The sequence below is a fragment of the Theropithecus gelada genome, chromosome 15 (genome assembly GCF_003255815.1).
Source record: "Theropithecus gelada isolate Dixy chromosome 15, Tgel_1.0, whole genome shotgun sequence".
Lineage (NCBI taxonomy): Eukaryota > Metazoa > Chordata > Mammalia > Primates > Cercopithecidae > Theropithecus > Theropithecus gelada.
The window spans coordinates 48,440,832-48,463,289 of record NC_037683.1 but is presented as its reverse complement, the minus strand read 5'-3'; the positions used below and the strand labels follow the sequence as shown (position 1 = coordinate 48,463,289).

The 22,458-nt window shown below is 46.1% G+C and overlaps 1 protein-coding gene across 2 annotated transcripts in view; it reads left to right on the top strand.

The window, feature by feature from the left end:
- Nucleotides 1-1,500: 1,500 nt before the first annotated feature.
- Nucleotides 1,501-22,458, top strand: part of UBE2R2 (ubiquitin conjugating enzyme E2 R2) — a 114,399-nt gene continuing 93,441 nt past the window's right edge. For both annotated transcript variants that reach the window (XM_025358752.1, XM_025358751.1), the window contains exon 1: nucleotides 1,501-2,274. In XM_025358752.1, coding sequence (XP_025214537.1) covers nucleotides 2,098-2,274 — 177 coding nt within the window. In that variant the 5' untranslated portion in view covers nucleotides 1,501-2,097. The remainder of the gene's footprint in view (nucleotides 2,275-22,458) is intronic.

The following is a 22,458-nucleotide window of genomic DNA, read 5'->3' as shown; positions in this document are numbered from 1 at the left end:
AGGTTAGAGGATGGCTTGAGCCCAGGAGGTTGCTGCTAGAGTGAGCTATAATCACTACTGTACTCCAGCCTGGGTAACAGAGTGAGACCCTGTCTCAATAAAAGGGGTGGGTAGTGATGGTATCCAGAATACAGCTATGCCTTGAAGTTTTTTCTTTCAAGTTCCTATGAATCATTTACCATGTGCCAGTCACTACGCTAAATGCTGTACATACGTTTAATCATTATAATTGCTTGTGTTGGGTATAATTAATCCCCTTTTACAGAAGCTGATGAAACAGCCGGGTGTGGTGGCAAGCACCTGTAGTCCTAGCTATTTGGGAGGCTGAGGTGGAAGAATCGCTTGAACCTGGGAGGCGGAGGTTGCAGTGGGCCGTGATCGCGCCACTGTGCGACGGCCTGGGTGATAGAGCAAGACCCTGTCTCAAACAAAACAAAACAAAAAAACAAAAAACTGATGAGACAAGGAGAAGTAATGTGTGGAACTAGGGTTGGAACCAAGATCTGTCCGATTCCGAAATTGTGTGTGTAGAACTCTCACAGTATTCTGGCTTTTCTAGGAAATGTTTTTTAGGCAGTTATCCTAGGACACGTCTTCCTAAGAGAAAGGAGTAGTGTATTCTGAACCACGGGGACCAAAGACTGTCCCCACATCTCATTTCGGTTATGATTATCTCGAAAGTCCCTCAGTTCTAGGGTGGACATTCAAACCAAAAGGACCTATAAGGGGTCAAAGTTCAAGCACAGTTTATTTTACAAATGGGGAGGGCGAAGGGTAGCCCCAAATCACAATGAGAAGGGCAGGAGACCCACTTTGTTATTGTCTCTTTTTCCTCACAACTTCCTCTTTGTAGTTAAGAAGGGAAGCAGAAGCTGACCTTTCTGTCTTACCCCGTTTCTCACGTGGAACTGCCGCACCCAGGGTGGGTAACGTGCCCAAGGGCATATTTGCCTGTGGGCTGGCCTGCGGGAAGGTCTGTTGCCACCGAAAAGACCCACATTCTCAGCACATCCTAATCAAGTAGCTACTAAGTGGAGGGACCGCAGACTGGGTGTCACAGGGAGGGGCCTGCAGCGACCAGGCCCGTCCCAGGATGGCTGCCGAGGCCCCTGGATCCACAGTGCGGAGGGCCCCGAGAACCGGGGGACCTGGGTTCCCTTCCGGGGCACGCCTTTGGAACTGCGGCGTCCAGCCGCACAACCGTCACTATGGGGCCACGGCAATCCCTGCGCCCATCCTCGGTCCCCGCTGCCTCTGGGCTCTTTATAGGCGGGGGACACGCGCCGGCGTCACAAAGCGCCGCGACCGCGCGGGAGGCCAAGAGGAGGCGTGGAAGCGGGAGGAGGAGGAGGAGGTGGTAGTGTAGGAGAGCCAGGCACGGTGGGGGGAGGGGAGGGAGGGGCGCGCGCACGCGCGTCGGGTCGCCAGCCGCTGAGAGCCGCCCAGCTCCCGGCGTGCGCCCCTCCTCCCTCTCTCCCTCCCTCCCTCCCTCCCTGCTTCTCGGCTCCGTAGCTCCCGCGGCGCGAGGCGCTCTCGCTCTCCTCCTCCTCCTCCTCCTCCTCCGCCGTCGCCCCTCCCCCCGCGCAGCCGCCGCCGCCACCGCCGCGAGACCCCCGCACGCCGCTCTCTCCCCACCCCCTCCAGCCCCGCGCGCCCTCCGGCCCCTACGGCCCCCGAAGAGAACGAGAGGGCGAGCGAGCGCGGCGTTCCCGGGCCGGCCCGGCCCCCTCCCTTCAACATCGCCGGCCCTCCGCCGCCTTCCTCCGCTTCCACCTCTTCTCCCCCCCCCCCAAAGTTGAGGCCCCCCTCCTGGGGGGGGGAGGACCGGGACCCGGAGCGAATTCCCCTAACTCCCTCGACCTCTCCTCTCGCCTGGCCCGAGTGTGAGGAGAAGGGCCCGGCCCGGCCCGCGTCGTGTGTGAGGAGGACCGCGGGCGGGCCCACGGGCCGTGTGGGGCCTGGTCCGGCCCGCCGGGTGTGTGAAGACCGGGGCCCGGTGCGGCCCGGCCCGAGGGCAAGCGGAGGGGAGGGGCCTGGTCCGGCCCGGCCGGTGCGTGAGGACTGGGGCCCGGGCCCGGCGCCGCCGCCGCCGCCGCGATGGCCCAGCAGCAGATGACCAGCTCGCAGAAGGCCCTGATGCTCGAGCTGAAATCCCTGCAGGAGGAACCGGTGGAGGGCTTCCGGATCACCCTGGTGGACGAGTCCGACCTCTACAACTGGGAGGTGGCCATCTTCGGGCCCCCCAACACCCTCTACGAAGGCGGCTACTTCAAGGTACCCTCACCCCCGCTCCCGGACCCTGCCTCCGCGGCCGAGGCCTCCGGCTCCCCGCCGCTTTCTGCCGTTCCTGGGACCAGGAGTATGAGCACGGGCCAGTGGAGGGGGCTCCTCACCCCGGCAGCCCCCTCCCCCATCCGTGGAGGCAGGAAGGCCTTGCTCGCCGAGTGCCTTTTCTTTGTCATGGGGGCGGGGGCGCGGGCGAGGGCGGGAGGGCAGGCTGCATCGGGAAATCGGAGAGTCTCTCTGGTTAGGGTAGTGGCTACAGGCGCAGGAGGCCGTCTTTGTTTCCCCAGCTGAGGGCGGGTGGAAAGAGCGGTGGTCTGTCAGTGCTTTCTCGTCCTCCCGTCGGAACCCCTCCCTGCGCAGGCTGGAACTGCCCCAGAGGGCAGGGTGACCTGCACCGACTGGATTGGACTTTTCTTTTTTGGGGGGTGGGGGGTGAGGGTGGGGGAGGGGCACCAGCTTGTCATTTAAGAAGCTGCCGAGTGCCCTGACATTTTGAGGATTTGTTGGACTTCTTGGGTAGTAGTAGTGCCAACTTTGCATTCCAATGGGTGGTGGTGAAGAATGGGACCCTAGGGGTGGTTAAAAAAAAGGGGTGCCCGCGTCGTCTTGTCATTATCCTTTTGGGGGAACTTTAACCCTCTTTCCGTTCACATTCTCTGCTTACCTCAGTCACTGGTTCTTTCAAAATGCCCTTTGTCCTCACCGTGCCACCAAGTTTGCCAGCCTTTTTTTCTACAGGTAGAAATATCCAGAGGGTGGAACGAGTCATGTAGGGAGATTGATAGCTTCCCACTTTCAGAGACAAAATTGAAACCTTCTCAAGTGGTTAACTCTAGGTAAAGGGGTGGTCTCACAGGTGACAAGTATCTGAGGCGAGATCGCTTCTCTGGGTGGGATATATGTTTGCTTAGCGACCAAAGACATTGTTTCTATTGTTTCATATGGTTTTAGAACAGTGGTTATTCTAAAATCTAATGTTTTTTTTTTTTTTTTTTTTTTAACTCCAAGGTAGTTAACCTGGAGATAATGAGTGTGTGTTTTGTTTTGTTTTTACTTGAGTGTTTTTGCAGGGAGGAATCACAGATTGAAAGTTTGAATGTTTTAAATGATGCGGGCAGAGACAGAGGAAATGAGTGCTTAGGAATCCATTTAGTTTTATTTTTTTATTTCCAAAATTAAGTAAAATAGGCCAGTGAGTCAATTTTAGTTTGGAAGGGAGGGGTTATCTTGGCACAAGTTTTAAATGAGTATCTTAGTCATGTAGTTGTGATGTGTATTTTTAGGACTACCCAATTACTTAACTCTTGTTTTCTACCCTTCTAAAGGTGGAAACCTCAGTTTTATGCTTGAAATTAGGTCAACTTTATAGGAGATGGGATTTATACAGGAATGTTTAATATTCGCTACTGTGATAGTCACTGAATGCTTATAAAAAGCACGTTTTTAGAATATTATGTAAGTGCGGTACCCCTACCGACTGTTAGGCTTCATCTTTTGTGGTCAGCCTACCCTATACTTTTCAGATGGAAGTATTTAAAATTTCTAAGAAAACGTGCAAGTTATTAGTAACAAAGTGGAAAGGTATTGCTGTGTTTATGTTAAGCATATTCTCTGTTGTCAGATATAAATTTTTATGCATACTGGAAAAATGAGTTGTACAAAATTGAATCTATGTGATGCCTTTCTTTTTTTTTTTTTTTTTTGAGACTGAGTCTTGCTCTGTCACCCTGGCTGGAGTGCAGTGGTGTGATCTTGTCTCAGTGCAACCACTGCCTCCCAGGTTCAAGCGATTCTCCTGCCTCAGCCTCCCAAGCAGCTGGGACTACAGGTGCACACCACCACGCCCAGCTAATTTTTGTATTTTAGTAGAGATGGGGTTTCACCATATTGGCCAGGCTGGTCTCGAACTCCTGACCCTGTGATCAGCCCACCTTGGCCTCCCAAAGTGCTGGGATTACAGGCGTGAGCCACCGGCCCGGCCATGATGCCTTTTCTGACAAAGCATTGTTTAGCAAAATCTGCTGGCTAATGTTAGTGGAATAAAGTTTACTTTCCAAAAAATGTCATTGTTTGGTACAACCGATATTTAAAGTAAATCAATGGTTACTAGTTAGAATAATCTCACTCCAATACAGTTAAAAACAACAGAAAAAAAAAAAAACACTTGTACATGAGAGAAAATAATGGGTTGCAAATTGTAATATTTGTGTGTAAGTCTGGGAAAGGAGTGTGGAGAACCCTGTCTGTTCGAAATAGGTGGTATGGAAGGATTCCTTGTGTTCATACACTTATTTAAATTAAATGCTTCTGAACTTCAGTCCTTATTTAAAAAGAACGATTTAATCTCCTGCTTTGCGACGTTAGATTTCTTAAGCTTTGAGTCTTTTTACCTTTAATTCTGACATGTTTGAAAATTTGTAAACAGGTTTCGTGGTTTAGTCTTGTGTGAGAAGTTTGTTCGATTTTATTTTCTACTACTTTTTCCCTTATTATATGGCCTTTTATCCCATTAGTCCTTCATTAGAAAAAGGCAAATTTATGGTCATGAACAGTTAATACTGGGGATATGTTTAAAACCATTGCTTTTGTCTTAGGACAAGGCTTTTAGTGTGTTTCACTACAGCTGCAGTTAAAAGTTGGCACAAAGCTTTCCCTACCATACTACTCTTCTCCCTTATTAAATGTTAGTCCTTGAATATTTAGTACCATTTATTTTCAAGTTAAACTCTTTTCCCTTTTTGGCATAGTCATTTGTGAAGGCAGTGGGACTGCCAGTCATTCTTTACATTTTTCATACCGTAACTCCTTTAACTTTTATATTTATGAAAAGGTTTCTAACTGATCTTTTTCACTCTGAAATAGTTGGCTCTTGTCTCTTAATCACAGGATCTGCATTGGGAGATTTGTGAGACCTGTATTTCACATACTTTTTTGATTCATCCTGCTTTTGCTTATTTAATATCTCAAATCTGTGTGATTCTTAGCTTTGGGCCATGTAGATATAGAATGAGCAAAGATAGTTTTCTTCTGTCCATTCTGAATACTATACAATCTTTTTTGGCCTTACTATCTTTTTGTCTAGTTTCTTATTTTGCTACCATGGAGCAAATCGGAATTTTATTGTTACTAGAAAAATAAATTGGGGTCTTGCTCTGTCACTCAGTTTGGGGTACAGTGGTGTGATCATGGCTCACTGCAGCTTCCACCTCCTAGGCTCAAGCAGTCCTCCCACCTCAGCCCCCTGAGTGGCTGGGACTACAGGCGTGACTACGCCCGGCTAATTTTTTTTTTTCTTCAGTATTTGTTAAGTCAGGTGGGGTCTCACTGTTTTGTCCAGGCTGGTCTCAAAACTCCTGGGTTCAAGGGATCCTCCCTTCTCAGCCACCCAAAGTGCTGGGTTTACCTGTGTGAGCCACCATGCCCGGCTGGAACTATATTTTCAAATAACTCCTGCTAAGGATTGTAGCTTAGTGTGGGTGTTTTAGTACTGAACCTCCTTATAACTTTTGCATTTTTTTTTTTTTTTTTTTTTTTGAGACGGAGTCTCGCTCTGTCACCCAGGCTGGAGTGCAGTGGCCGGATCTCAGCTCACTGCAAGCTCCACCTCCCGGGTTTACGACATTCTCCTGCCTCAGCCTCCCGAGTAGCTGGGACTACAGGCGCCTGCCACCTCGCCCGGCTAAGTTTTTGTATTTTTAGTAGAGACGGGGTTTCACTGTGTTAGCCAGGATGGTCTCGATCTCCTGACCTCGTGATCCGCCCGTCTCGGCCTCCCAAAGTGCTGGGATTACAGGCTTGAGCCACCGCGCCCGGCCTGCATTATTTATCTAAAGCATTATAGCAGTGAGTCTAGAGTCAGAAAGAGTGCCTCTTTTATGATATGCACAACAACTTTTTTTGAGACGGAGTCTCACTCTGTTGCCAGGCTGGAGTGCAGTGGCACGATCTTGGCTCACTCTAACCTCTGCCTCCTGGGTTCAAGCGATTCTCCTGCCTCCTGGGTTCAAGTGATTCTCCTGCCTTAGCCTCCTGAGTAGCTGGGATTACAGGCGTGTGCCATGAAACCTGGCTAATTCTTTTTGTAGTTTTAGTAGAGACAGTTTCGCCATGTTGGCCAGGCTGGTCTTGGACCCCTGACCTTAAGTGATCTGCCCATCTCAGCCTCTCAAAATGTAATCGCAGAGGCCTGAGCCACCACTCCTGACCACCTTTTTTTTTTTTTTTTTTTTTTTGGGGACGGAGTCTCGCTCTGTCGCCCAGGCTGGAGTGCAGTGGCCGGATCTCAGCTCACTGCAAGCTCCGCCTCCCGGGTTCCCGCCATTCTCCTGCCTCAGCCTCCCGAGTAGCTGGGACTACAGGCGCCCACAACCGCGCCCGGCTAATTTTTTGTATTTTTAGTAGAGACGAGGTTTCACCGTGGTCTCGATCTCCTGACCTTGTGATCCGCCCGCCTCGGCCTCCCAAAGTGCTGGGATTACAGGCGTGAGCCACCGCGCCCGGCCTCCTGACCAACTTTTTATAGTTTTGATTTTATTAAATAATTTGATTGAGATAAGGAAATATAGGTGTGTTCCGTTTTTAGAAAACTCCAACCTGATAATGTAGAAAGTATTTGTTATATACTTAAAGTTTTCCTTATTAGGAACATCTTTATTAGACTCAAATATATACATATATCTATATGTGTGTGTACGTGTGTGTGTGTGTGTATGTATATATATATTTTTTTGAGACAATTTTGCTCTTAATGCCCAGGCTGGAGTGCAATGGAGCGATCTCGGCTCCCTGCAGTCTCTGCCTCCTGGGCTTAAGCGATTTCTCCTGCCTCAGCCTCCCGAGTAGATGGGATTACAGGCATGCGCCACCATGCCCAGCTAATTTTGTATTTTTGGTAGAGACGAGGTTTCTCCATGTTGGTCAGGCTGGACTTGAACTCCCAACCTCAGGTGATCCCGCCCACTTGGCCTCCCAAAGTGCTGGGATTACAGGCCTGAGCCACCACGCCGAGTCTACACTGACTTATATTAAAGAAAGTCTTCGGCCGGGCGCGGTGGCTCAAGCCTGTAATCCCAGCACTTTGGGAGGCCGAGGCGGGCGGATCACGAGGTCAGGAGATCGAGACCATCCTGGCTAACATGGTGAAACCCCGTCTCTACTAAAAATACAAAAAACTAGCCGGGCGAGGTGGCGGGCGCCTGTAGTCCCAGCTACTCGGGAGGCTGAGGCAGGAGAATGGCGTAAACCCGGGAGGCGGAGCTTGCAGTGAGCTGAGATCCGGCCACTGCACTCCAGCCTGGGTGACAGAGCGAGACTCCGTCTCAAAAAAAAAAAAAAAAAAGAAAGTCTTCAAAACTTTTTTTTTTAAGAGATAGGGTCTCACTCTTGCCCAGGCTGGAGTGCAGTGATGTGATAATAGCTCACTGCAACCTGAAACGCTTGGGCTCAAGGGATCCTCTTGCCTCACCCTCCTGAGTAACTGGGACTGCAGGTGTGTACCACACTTGTTTTAATTAAAAAAATTTTTTTGTGTGTGCATAAAGGGTCTCATAGGCCAGGCTGGTCTCAAACTCCTGACTTCAAACAGTCCTCCCACCTTGGCCTCCCAAAGTGCTGGTATTACAGATATGAGCTACCACACCCAGCCAGATACTTTTTTTTTATAAGAGAATATGCATTATTTCCTATGCTTCATTTGTTCTGCAATGAATGAATCTGTTTTCTGCCATCCCTCTTCCCCCTTAAAAAAACAAGACAGACTTAGCCTAGGTCCGGCAATGTCATTTAGATATTTTGTTTCTTTTTTTCTTTTTCTTCTTCTTAATTTTTTTTTTTTTTTTTTCTCCTCAACAGAGTCTCGCTCTGTTGCTCAGGCTGGAGTGTGGTGGTGCGATTTCGGCTCACTGCAACCTCCACCTCCTGTGTTCAAGCAATTCTGGTGCCTCCGCCTCCCAAGTAGCTGGGATTACAGGTGTGCGCCACCATGCCTGGCTAATTTTCTAATTTTTAGTAGAGACGGGGTTTTTGCCATGTTGGCCAGGCTGGTCTTGAACTCCTGGCCTCAAGTGATCTGCCCACCTCGGCCTCCCAAAGTGCTGGGGTTACAGATGTGAGCCAATGCGCCCAGCCTATTATTATTATTTTAGAGACAGAGTCTCACTATATTGTCCAGGCTTGTCTTGAACTCCTGGGCTCAAGTAATCCTCCCCCCTCAGCCTCCCAAAGCACTGTGAATTATAGGTCTGAGCCATTGCACCCAGCCTATTTTATGACTTTTTAATTGGTAAAATATACTTGAAAAAAAATTTTTTTTTTTCATAGATGGAGTCTTACTCTGTTGCGCAGGCTGAAGTGCAGTGGTGCGATCTTGGCTCACTGCAACCTCTGCCTCCTGGGTTCAAGCAGTTCTTCTGCCTTAGCCTCCCGAGTAGCTGGGATTACAGGTGTGCGCCAGCACACCTGGCTAATTTTTGTATTTTTCATGGAAACAGGGTTTCACCATGTTGTCCAGGCTGGTCTCAAACTCCTGACCTCAGGTGATCCACCCGCCTTGGCCTCCCAAAGTGCTGGGATTACAAGCGTGAGCCATTGCGCCTGGCTGAAAAAAATTTTTTAGGAAAATGATTGTTTGCCTTTTTGAGACAGGGATTCCTTTGAGAAATTGAAGAAATTTCTCAGAGAAAATGGACACACGTAAACTAATTTTATGTATTTTTTCAGAGGATTTACTGCCGATAAGCTAAGAATCTTCTTTTAAGGTATTTAGGCAACTTAAAGACATTTTTAAACAGCTCTTTTAAAATTATAAAACAAATGCTCTTTTATTCCCCCATTTCTCTCAGTTAACTTTGAAACTACCTCTTAGGGCATTTAACTGTGTCTTTTTCTGGAAGATGAAGTTGTCTTGAGTGCTGGGTGAACTAAGGCAATGTTATATAAATGGAAACACAGTTAAGGTTTAAGGGTTTTGGAAACTAAATGAAGTTTCACTGTTTGTTGTTTCTCAGAAAATTTTTCAAACCAAATATGATACCTTAATTTTTCACAGAATATGCTTTTATCCTGCTTAGTTGATTACAAGATGCATATTTTTCTACCTTTAACTTCTTTTGGATTAAGAAATTTCTTTCTTTTTTTTTTTGAGGTGGAGTCTTGCTCTGTCGCCCAAGCCGGAGTGCAGTGGCGTGATCTTGGCTGACTGCATCCTCCGCCTTCTGGGTTCACGCCATTTTTCTGCCTCAGCCTTCTGAGTAGCTGGGACTACGGGCACCCGCCACCATGCCTGGCTAATTTTTTGTATTTTTAGTAGAGACGGGGTTTCACCGTGTTAGCCAGGATGGTCTTGATCTCCTGACCTCATGATCCGCCTGCCTCAGCCTCCCAAAGTGCTGGGATTACAGGTGTGAGCCACCGCACCTGGCTGATTAAGAAATTTCTTAGATGGCCAGGTATGGTGGCTCATGCCTGTAATCCCAGCACTTTGGGAGGCCGAGGCGGGTGGATCGCCTGATGTCAGGAGTTCAAGACCAGCCTGGCCAACATGATAAAACCCCGTTTCTACTAAAAATACAAAAATTAGCCGGTGTGATGGTGCGTACCTGCAGTCCCAGCTACTTGGAAGGCTGAGGCAGGAGAATCGCTTGAACCTAGGAGGTGGAGGCTGCAGTGAGCCTAGATCACACCAGTGCACTCTAGCCTGTGCAACAGTGAGTCTCTGTCTCAAAAAAAAAAAAAAAAAAAAAAAATTTCTCAGAATCCATAAAGTCTTATAATTGCCATCAGCCAAGTGGTACTTATAACCTAGTTGTGAGAGACTGTTTCATTGAAATCTTTTGGTAAATTTTTTTTTAAATACCAGTTTCAATTTCTTAGATTTGCTAAAATAAGGATTATTTCTTCCTGGAATGAAGGATTTAGGTCCTAATTAATACTCTGCATTGATTCTTCTTTTGTAACCTTTTGTGTCAGGAAAAGTTTTTATTGAGTACTCATTAAAGGAAAAGCAAATTGTAGGAAAAGTCACTTCCTTAAGGATAGTAAGTGAAAGTATTGGGACAGTGATAACCTTAGAACTTTTAAGTGATCGGCCAGGCATGGTGGCTCATGCCTGTAATCCCAGCACTTTGGGAGGCAAACAACAGCAGCAAAAAAAAAACAGAAAGAATGATCTTTATAAAAATCTTTTTACAGACTTTAAAATACAGAAATGTGAGGTGTGGACGTTACTGGTGCAGTTGCAAATGGCAAATAAAAGCAAAGATTTTTCTTTTCGTTTTTTGAGACGAGTCTCTCTGTCACCCAAGCTGGAGCGCAGTGGTGCAGTCTTGGCTCACCACAACCTCTGTCTCCTGGGTTTAAGCGATTCTCCTCCTCAGCCTCCTGAGTAGCTGGGACTACAGGCGTGTGCCACCACACCCAGCTAATTTTTGTATTTTTAGTAGAGATGGGGTTTCACCATGTTGGTCAGCCTAGTCTCAAACTCCTGACCTCAGGTAATCCACCCACATCGGCCTCCCAAAGTGCTGGGATTATAGGCGTGAGCCCCCACGCCTGTCCAAAAGCAAAGCTTTTAAAGCTTTAAGGCCAGTTAGACCATTTTTCAACGTAACCACTATCTGTAATGGTAAAATGTTCTGTTTCATCTTTCCAACTTACTATTAGTGGTCAGTTGTAGACAAGTGAGAAAAAGGAGACTATCCAGCAAATTAGTCTACCTCTGACAATCTAGTTATGGAAAAATAACAGTGAGGAAGAGGTATGAATTCAGAGTTTAGGACTACAGATTTCCATCTTGCTTAAAGATTATATTGAAAAGGTTTAATTCTTTTTTGTTTCTGAACTTCTTTTGAACTGCTTCACATACAACTACAGATATATCTGAGCTGGCTGGGCTCAGTGGCTCACGCCTGTAATCCCAGCACTTTTGGGAGGCTGAGATGGACAGATCACTTGAGGTCAGGCGTTCAGGACCAGCACAGCCAATATGGTGAAACCCTGTCTCTACTAAAAATAGAAAAATTAGCTGGGTGTGGTGGCTTGTGCCTGTAGTCGCAGCTACTCGGGAGGCTGAGGCAGGAGAATCGCTTGAACCCAGGAGGTGCAGGTTTGCAGTGGGCCGAAATCTTGGGCCACTGCACTCCAACCTGAGCCACAGAAGGGGACTCTGTCTCAAAAAAAAAAAAAAAAAAAAAAAATTCCTACAGAAGATGCGTGAGTAAAATGGAACCTCTTTGGTTGTGTTAATATCAACTTTATTCAGTGAGGAATTGTTTTTCAGAGATTATGCTTATATACCTCAAAATGAATTGACTCTGGAGTGAATGCAATGATAGATACTAAGTTGAAAAGCTAAATTTAGTTCACATCACCAGGTTTGATGTTATTTAAATGATCTTCCACATGATAATTGGAAAATTCAGGTGTTGGAATATGTATTTAAGATGCAAAGTGGCCAGGCATGGTGGCTCACACTTGTAATCCCAGCACTTTGGGAGGCCGAGGCAGGTGGATCATGAGGTCAGGAGATTGAGACCATTCTGGCTAACACGGTGAAACCCCATAGCTACTAAAAATACAAAAAATTAGCCAGGTGTGGTAGCACATGCCTGTAGTTCCAGCTACCTGGGAGGCTGAAACAGGAGAATGACTTGAACCCAGGAGGCGGAGATTGCAGTGAACTGAGATCATGCCACTGTACTCCAGTCTGGGTGACAGAGTGAGACTCTGTCCCCCTCCCCCTAAAAAAAAAAGGAAAGTAAATAGTCCACTTTAAACACCTTTGTTTGATTTAGTAACAAATACATTTAAAACGTTTTGGTTATTGGGTGGGTGCAGTGGCTCACGATTATAATTTCAGCACTTTGGGAGGCAGAGGCGGGCAGATCACCTGAGCTCAGAAGTTTGAGACTGGCCTGGCCAGCGTAGTGAAACCCCATAGCTACTAAACATCCAAAAATTAGCCAGGCATGGTGTCGTGAGCCTGTAGTCCCAGCTATCCGAGAGACTGAGGCAGGAGAATCTCTTGAGCCCAGGAGAATCGCTTGAACCCAGGAAGCGGAGGTTGCAGTGAGCCGAGATTGCGCCACTGTACTCCAGCCTGGGCGACAGTGAGACTCTGCCTCAAAAAAAAAAAAAAAAGTTTTGGTTATTGTCTTATTATTATTATTTTTTGACTCTGTTCAAGTAAGAAAGAAAAAATTAGCCAAGCATGGTAGTTTGTGTCTTTGGTCTCAGCTACTTAGAAGGTTGAGTTGAGGTGGGGGGATCACTTGAGCCTGGGAGGTCGAGGCTGCAGCAAGCCATGAGCATGCCGCTGTACTCTAGCTGGGTGACAGAGCTAAGACTCAGTCTCAAAAATAAATAAGTTAAATTAAAAATAAATACAAGCCTGTAATCCCAGCACTTTGGGAGGCTGAGATGGTTGGATCACAAGATCAGGAGATTGAGAGCATCCTGGCTAACACGGTGAAACCCCGTCTCTACTAAAAAAAAAATACAAAAAATTAGCCAGGCGAGGTGGCGGCGCCTGTAGTCCCAGCTACTCGGGAGGCTGAGGCAGGAGAATGGCGTGAACGCGGGAGGCGGAGCTTGCAGTGAGCTGAGATCCGGCCACTGCACTCCAGCCTGGGCGACAGAGCAAGACTCCATCTCAAAAAAAAAATAAATAAATAAATAAAAAATAAAAAAATAAATAAAATAGGCTGGGCGAGGTGGCTCACGCCTGTAATCCCAGCACTTTGGGAGGCCAAGACAGGCAAATCACCCGACACCAGCCTGGTCAACAAGGCGAAACCCTGTTTCAACTGAAAATACAAAAATTAGCCATGCGTGGTGGCATGTGGCTGAAATCCCAGCTACTTGGGAGTCTCAGGCAGGAGAATTGTTTGAATGTGGGAGGTGGAAGTTGCAGTGAGCTGAGACTGTGCCATTGCACTCCAGCCTGGGCAACAAGAGTGAAATTCCATCTCAAAAAAAAATTAATAAAATTAAATTAAAAATTAAATTTGGCTCAGTGTGGTGGCCCATGCCTGTAATCCCAGCACTTTGGGAGGCTGAGGTAGGCGGATTACCTGAGATCAGGAGTTCGAGACCAGCCTGACCAACATGGTGAAATCCTATCTGTACTAAAAATACAAAATTAGGCTGGGCTTGGTGGCTCACACTTGTAATCCCAGTGCTTTGGGAGGCCAAGGTGGGCAGATCACGAGGTCAGGAGTTCGAGATCAGCCTCACCAACATGGTGAAACCCCGTCTCTACTAAAAATACAAAAATTAGCCGGGTGTGTGGCACATGCCTGTAATCTCAGCTACTCAGGAGGCTGAGGCAGGAGAATCGCTTGAACCTGGGAGGCAGAGGTTGCAGTGAGCCCAGATCGTGCCACTGCACTCCAGCCTGGGCGACATAGCAAGACTCCCTCTCAAAAAAAGAATAAATAAAATAAATTAATAACATAAAATTAAAAATTAGGCTGGGCGCGGTGGCTCATGTCTGTAGTCCTAGGACTTTGGGAGGCTAAGGGTGGTGGATCATCTGAGGTCAGGAGTTCAAGACCAGCCTGACCAACATGGTGAAACCCCGTCTCTACTGAAAATACAAAATCAGCCGGTTGTGGTGGCTCATGCCTATAATCCCAGTTACACGGGAGGCTGAGGCAGAAGAATCGCTTGAACCTGGGAAGTTGAGGTTGCAGTGAGCCAAGATCCCACCATTGCACACTAGCCTGGGCAACAGAGTGAGACTCTGTCTCAAAAAAAAAAAAAAAAAAAAAAAAAAAGTTAAAATCAGACTTATGGAGTGTTTTACAAGGAACTATTTTAAATTTTGATGACTTCAGTTTTGTTTTTTTTTTTGCAGTCACAGTCTCACTCTGTCGCCCGGGCTGGAGTGCAGTGGAATGATCTTGGCTCTCTCACTGCAACCTCTGCCTCCTGGGTTCATTCAGTTCTCCTGCCTCAGCCTCCCAAGTAGCTGGGACTACAGGCATGTGCTACCACGCTGGGCTAATTTTTATTTATTTATTTATTTTTGAGATTCAGTCTCTCTCTGTTGCCCAGGCTGGAGTGTAGCAGCACGAGCTTGACTCACTGCAACCTCCACCTCCTTGGTTTAAGCAATTCTCCTGGCTCAGCCTCCCGAGTAGCTGGGATTACAGGCATGTGCCACCATGCCCAGTTAATTTTTGTATTACTATTATTTTGTTTTGAGATGGAGTTTTGCTCTTGTTACCCTGGCTAGAGTGCAATGGCACAATCTTGGCTCACTACAGCCTCCATCTCCCAGGTTCAAGTGATTCTCCCGTCTCAGCCTCCTGAGTAGCTGGGATTACAGGAGTGTGCCACCATGCCCGGATAATTTTTTGTATTTTCAGTAGAGATGGGGTTTCACCTGGTTGGCCAGGCTCGTCTCGAATTCCTGATCTCAGGTGATCTGCCTGCCTCAGCTTCCCAAAGTGCTGGGATTATAGGCGTGAGCCACCACCCCTGGCCTGCTTTTTGTATTTTTAGTAGAGACAGGGTTTCACCATGTTGGCCAGGCTGGGATTGAACTCCTTACCTCAAGTGATCTGCCTGCCTTGGCCTCGCAAAGTGCTGGGATTATAGGTGTGAGTCACCATGCCTGGCCTTTTGTCTGTTAAATCCACACGAAAAAAATAGATTTTTAAAAAATTCTGGATTACTTGAATAAGAGAATGATAAATCATATTTCAGAAAGCCTTTTTATTAGCAAATTGATTTCTTTAATAGCAACTTTAACATTACTTTAAGGGGAGAGTAGGAATGGTGCCAATATTGAGAAAAATGTAAGTCTAAGAATTTGGTTTTGGAGACATCGGATATTCAGAAAGGTGGGAGAATGGAGGCAGCCTAAGTGATGAGAAATTACCTAATGGATACAATGTATACTCTTTGGATGATGGGTACTCTAAACGCCTAGACTTCACCTCTATGCAAAACATCCACAAAACTTCATGGGTACCCCCAAAATCTGTTTCTATAAAAGGTTGGTTTTGCGATGAGAAATGATGATATAATACCTCTGAAAGTGAGAGATGATACAGGAAGTTAAATTTCTCAATACAATATTGGTTTATGCTTTTAAAATAATAATGCCTTGATATTTTCCAAGTATGTTTAAGCACCATAGAGGAAACCTAAGCTTAGGGAAACATTCTTTGCAGTTTTCTCATTTGAGTCTAGTGAGTGGTATTTTTTAACCTCTATTACAGCATCTTTAGATCAGTGCAATATATATATATATATATTTTTTTTTTGGAACAGAGTTTTGCTCTAGTTGCCCAGGCTGGAGTGCAGTGGCATGATCTCGGCTCACCGCAACCTCTGCCTCCTGGATTTTCAAGCGATTCTCCTGCCTCAGCCTCCTGAGTAGCCGTGACTATAGGCATGCGCCACCACGTCCGACTGATTTTGTATTAGTAGAGACGGGGTTTCTCCATGTTGGTCAAGCTGGTCTCGAACTCCCGACCTCTGGTGATCCTCCCGCCTCGGCCTCCCAAAGTGTTGGGATTACAGGTGTGAGCCACTGCACCTAGCCTAATCAGTGCAGTAGTTTTAAGTGGTTGATTTATTCTGTATTTGTATTTCCACGTTTCATAATTCTCTTTTTTTTTTTTTTTTTTTTGAGACCAATTCTTGCCCTGTCACCCATGCTGGAGTGCAGTGGTGTGATCTCGGCTCACTGCAACCTCCACCTCTTGGATTCAAATGATTCTCCTACCTTAGCCTCCTGAGTAGCTGGGACTACAGGTGCACGCCACCATGCCCAGCTAATTTTTGTATTTTGGTAGAGGTGGGGTTTCACCATGTTGTCCAGGCTGGTCTCGAACTCCTGACCTCAGGTGATCCACCTGCCTTGACCTCCCAAAGTGCTGGGATTATAGGCGTGAGCCACTGTACCCGGCCTCATAATTCTTTAGATATCTGCTTTGCTGGTTGGACACGTTGGCTCATGCCTGTAATCCCAGCACTTTGGGAGGTCAAGGTGGACAGATCACCTGAGGTCAGGAGTTCAAGACCAGCCTGACCAACATGGTGAAATGCCATCTCTACTGAAAATACAAAAATTAGCCTGTTGTGGTGTTGTGTGCCTCTCATCCCAGCCACTCTGGAGGCTGAGGCAGGAGAATCTCTTGAACCTGGGAGGCGGAGGTTGCAGTGAGCCAAGATCGGCCACTGCAGTCCAGCCAGGGGGACAGAGTGAGACTCCCTCTCAAAGGAAAAAAAAAAAAAAAGATATCTGCTTTGCTTATTTGTTGCATGGGCAGCTGGTATTTAATTTGAGGGAAAAGTCCCATAAAATAATTCAGATTGTGTGGCTCATTTAGTAGCAAACATAGTAATTTGGGTTTTAAACATTGAATGATTTCTACCTTGCTGAAATAAGTGTGGTTCCATTTATAAGATAATATTAAGAATTGGTAGAGTAGACTGGTCCGAGTGCAGTGGTGTTTACAACCTATTGATCACAACCAGTTACAGATTGCTTAGTTCCTTCTTCATTCCCACTGTTTCACTGAACTAGCAAAAAAAAAAAAAAAAAAAAAGAGAATAGCCAAAGTTATAAAAACTTGGAAAATATGTAATAGTTCTTCACAGAAACAGACTGGTGGCTGAGTGTTGTGCCTCACACCTGTAATCCCAGCACTTTTCGAGGTCAAGGCTGGTGGATCACTTGAGCCCAGGAGTTCCAAGACTGACTGAGCAACGTGGTGAGACCCCCATCTTTAGAAAGAAAAAAGAAACAATGGCTTAAATCTTAAACAGATTTTTAAGTTTACTTGTAATCATACCTGATATATGTAATAAGGCAAAACAAAAAACCCCAGAGTTTTGTTATTCAAAGGAATAATTTCCTTCATATGACTTAAGACTTTTGTTTGTTTGTGTGTTTGTTTGATTGATAGATACGGAGTCTTGCTCTGTTGCCCAGACTGGAGTGCAGTGGCATCATCTTGCCTCACTGCAACCTCCACCTCCCAAGTTCAAGCTGTTCTCTTGCCTCAGCCTCTGGAGTAGCTGGGATTACAAGCATGCGCCACCACAGCTGGCTAATTTTTGTATTTTTAGTACAGATGGGATTTCACCATGTTGGCCAGGTTGGTCTTGAACTCTATTTTATTTATTTCATTTTATTTGTTTGTTTTTGAGATGGAGTCTCGCTGTGTCACCCAGGCTGGAGTGCAGTGGTACGATCTCAGCTCACTGCAAGCTTTGCCTCCCGGGTTCACGCCATTCTCCTGTCTCAGCCTCCCTAGTAGCTGGGACTAGAGGCGCCTGCCAACATGCCCGGATAAGTTTTTTGTATTTTTAGTAGAGACAGGGTTTCACCGTGTTAACCAGATGGTCTCGATCTCCTGACCTCATGATCCGCCCGCCTTGGCCTCCCAAAGTTTTGGGATTACAGGCATGAGCCACTGCACCTGGCCTATTTTATTTTTTTGAGACGAAGTTTCGCTCTTGTTGCCCAGGCTGGAGTGTGATGGCGGGATCTCAGCTCACCGCAACCTACTCCTCCCGGGTTCAAGCAATTCTACTGCCTCAGCTTTCCCGAGTAGCTGGGATTACAGGCATGCGCCACCATGCCCCGTTAATTTTTTGTATTTTTAGTAGAGATGGGGTTTCTTCATGTTGGTCAGGCTGATCTTGAACTCCCGAACTCAGGTGATATGTGCCCGACCTGCAACTCAGGTATTAAGCTTGATTCATTGAATTATTTTTTTTTTTTTTTTTTTTTTTTGAGACGGAGTCTCGCTCTGTCTCCCGGGCTGGAGTTGCAGTGGCCGGATCTCAGCTCACTGCAAGCTCCGCCTCCCGGGTTCACGCCATTCTCCTGCCTCAGCCTCCCGAGTAGCTGGGACTACAGGCGCCGCCACCTCGCCCGGCTAGTTTTTTGTATTTTTTAGTAGAGACGGGGTTTCACCATGTTCACCAGGATGGTCTCGATCTCCTGACCTCGTGATCCACCCGTCTCGGCCTCCCAAAGTGCTGGGATTACAGGCTTGAGCCACCGCGCCCGGCCGATTCATTGAATTATTGATAGCAATCATTAACAAATTATTTAGACCGGGTGTGGTGGCTCACGCCTGTAATCCAAGCACTTTGGGAGGCCGAGGTGGGCGGATCACCTGAGGTTGGGAGTTTGAGACCAGCCTGACCATATGGAGAAACCCCATCTCTACCAAAAACTATAAAATTAGCCAGGCGTGGTGGTACGTGCGTGTAATCCCAGCTACTTCGGAGGCTGAGGCAGGAATCACTTGAACCCAGGAAGCAGAGGTTGCAGTGAGCCGAGATTGCGCCATTGCGCTCCAGCCTGGACAACAAGAGCGAAACTCTGTCTCAAAAAAAAAAAAAAAATTATTTAATACCCTTTGGTTGAACTTTAATTTTTTTCGGCCAGGCGTGGTGGCTCACACCTGTAATCCCAGCACTTTGGGAGACTGAGAGGGGCAGATCATGAGGTCAGGAGATCGAGACCATCCTGGCTAACAAGGTGAAACCCCGTCTCTACTAAAATACAAAAAAATTAGCCGGGCGTGGCGGCCAGCGTCTGTAGTTCCAGCCACTTGGGAGGCTGAGGTAGGAGAATGGTTTCAACCTGGGAGGCGGAGGTTGTGGTGAGCCAAGATCGTGCCATTGCACTCCAGCCTGGGCAAGAAGAGTGAGACTCTGTCTCGAAAACGAAAAACAAAAAACAAAAAAAAAGAAAGAAAAATTATTTAATACCGTTTGGTTGAACTTTAATTAAATTTTTTCAAGGTTTTTTTTTAATGCTTTCAGCAGAATCAAAACTTTAATTAAATTCTATTATAGTTTTAAGTAGTCAGGTTTATGGAGGTATAATTTATACGTTAAAATTAATCTTTTTAGTTACATAGTTCTATGAATTTTGGTAAATGTATAGTCACATTCAGTTTTTTAAAGAAAAAGACCACAGTAAGGCAGTTTTTATATCATATTTGTGTGTGTGAGTACAAAGTGAAGTTACTCTTTTTTCTTAAAATATGAGGAAAATGGCTCTGAGGACTAAGAGTTATTATTTGTGTGGTACAATGAGTCCTCACTAATTTGGATTCTACTAATTTGAAAATTATGAGGTTTTTCTTTTTTGATACAGGATTTTGTTGTATTGCCCAGGCTGGAGTGCAGTGGCATGATCTCAGGTCAGTGAAACCTCTGCCTCCTGGGTTCAAAGTGTTTCTCCTGCCTCAGCCTCCTGAGTAGCTGGGACTACAAACGCGTGCCACCACACCTGGCTAATTTTGTTTTATTTTTAATACAGACGGGTATCACCATGTTAGCCAGGATGGTCTTGATCTCCTGACCTCGTGATCTACCTGCCTTGACCTCCCAAAGTGCTGGGATTACAGGCGTGAGCCAATGCGCCTAGCTGATTTTTGTGTTTTTGGTAGAGACGGGGTTTCACCATGTTGGCCAGGTTGGTCTCACTCCTGACCTCAGGTGATCCGCCTGCCTCGGACTCCCAAAGTGGGGGCATTACAGACGTGAGCCACTGTGCCCAGCTGATATGGTGGTTTCTTACAAGAGCTTCAGCGTTACTTACAATAAAATATGTTCTCTAAGTAATGGAAGATTATATGAAAAGAAGGATTTAAACTACATCTGTCACTTCTCAGATACATTTTATGATATATCATTTTATTTTGATTGTGGTGAATCATATAATTACCATTTTAACCGTTTTTAAGAGTACAGTTCAATGACATTAAGTATATTCACTGTGAAGTGTAATCAGCATCATGACCTATTTTCTAAACTTCTTCTTCATTCCAGACTGAAAGTTGGAAGCCGTTAAACAGTAACCAATTTTTCCCCCTTGCCTTCATTCTCTGATAATCTCAATTCTCCTTTCTGTCTTTATGAATTTGTTTATTCTGGGCACCTTGTAGAAGTGGGGTCATAAAATATTTGTCCTTTTGTGTCTATTTCACTTAGTATAATTATCTCAAGATTCATCCATGTTGTAGCATGTCTCTGAATTTCATCCCTTTTAATGACTGAATAACATTCCATTGTTTGTATAATGCATCTGTTGATGGATGCTTGGGTTGTTCCCACCTTTGGGTTATTGTGAATCATGCTGTTCTCTGTTGGATGCTGTAAATGTTTGATAGGCTGTAGAGTCCCACAGTAGTTACTTAGACAATTCCTACCAGCTCAGTGGTTGTTTAGGTGAAGGGACAGTTTCTTGGAGCTTCTTTTTTTTTTTAGAGACAGAGTCTTGCTCTGTTGTCCAGGCTGGAGTGTGGTGGCTCAGTCTCGGCTCACTGCAACCTCTGTCTCCCGGGTTCAAGCAATTCTCCTGCCTCAGCCTCCCAAGTAGTTGTAGAGTAGCTGCGATTACAGGCACGAACCACCACACCCAGCTAATTTTTTGTAGTTTTAGTAGAGACGGGTTTCACCGTGTTGGTCAGGCTGATCTCACACTCCTGACCTTAGGTGATCTGCCCACCTCGGCCTCCCAAAGTGTTGGGATTACAGGTGTGAGCCACACGCCTGGCCTTCCTGGAGCTCCTTACTCCACCATCTTCCATGACCTTGTCACGATATTAGCTGTTAAATACTACTATTTAATTATATTTATAAAACCTATTCATTATATAAAAATTAGAAAATATAGACCAGGCGTGGTGGCTCATGCCTGTAATCCCAGCACTTTGGGAGGCTGAAACAGGTGGATCACCTGAGGTCAGGAGTTCGAGACCAGCCTGGCCAACGTGGAGAAACCCCTCTACTAAAAATACAAAATTAGCCGGCCATGGTGACACATGCCTGTAATCCCAGCTACTCGGGAGGCTGAGGCAGGAGAATCGCTTGTTCCTGGGAGGTGGAGGTTACAGTGAGCCTAGGTCGTGCCATTGTACTCCAGCCTGGGCAACAAGAGCGAAACTCTGTCTCAGGAGAAAAAAAAAAAAAAAAAAGAGAAAATATAGATAAACAGATAGAAAAATTTTTGAGAGAAATTACCCACGATCACATTTCCCAGAGTAGTGAATATTTCCTTTTTTCTGTTCTTCCAGATACGTATATTGGGAACATGTTACATAAACTGTCTTGTAATATGCTTTGAAATTTAATACGATTATGTTTTAGCTATCTTTTCATGAGAGAACATGCATGTCTAAGTGTAGTTTGTTTTTTTTTTTTTTTTTTGAGACTGAATCTCTTTCTGTTGCCCAGGCTGGAGTTCAATGGCATGATCTTGGCTCACTGCAACCTCCACCTCCCAGGTTCAAGTGATTCTCCTATCTCAGCCTCTCGAGTAGTTGGGACTACAGGTGCCCACCACCATGCCTGGCTAATTTTTGTATTTTTAGTAGATATAGGGTTTCATCATACTGGTCAGGTTGGTCTTCAGCTGGTGACCTCAGGTGATCCACCCGCCTCAGCCTCCCAAAGTGCTGGGATTATAGACGTGAGACACTGAGCCCGGCCTAAGTGTAGTTTTTAAATGCCATGTAGTGTATATGTTGTATTTCATTCCTATTGCTGGACACTTAAGTCGTTTAAGCCTTTTCCCTAATACAAAAAAATGTTGCAGGAAACTTTATAAGTCCTTACAGTGTTTGTTTGTTTTTGAGACAGAGTTGGCCAGGCACAGTGGCTTACACCTGTAATCTGAGCACTTTGGGAGGCTGAGGTGTGTGGATCACTTGAGCCCACGAGTTCAAGACCAGCCTGGGTGACATAGGGAGATCCCGTTTCTACAAAAAAAAAAAAAACCAGCCAGGCCTGGTGGCACGCACCTGTAGTCCCAACTACTCAGGAGACTGAGGTGGGAGGATCATTTGAGCCTGGGAATTCGAGGTTACAGTGAGCTATGATTGCACTACTGTACTCCAGCCTGGGCAACAGAGTGAGACCCTTTCTCTAAAAAAGGCTTGTAGAAGAAAGTAAAGATATGAGTTATTTTTGTACACCTGTATAGTGTGATTTCGTTTTAAGCTAAGAAGCTAAGTGTTGTTTCAAAGGTCAAAAAGTTTAAAAGTTTGTATAGTATAAGAATTGTGGGCCGGGCACTGTGGCTCACGCCTGTAATCCCAGCACTTCTGGGAGGCCGAGGCAGGCGGGTCACCTGAGGTCAGCAGTTTGAGACCAGCCCAGCCAGCATGGTGAAACCCCGTCTCTACTGAAAAT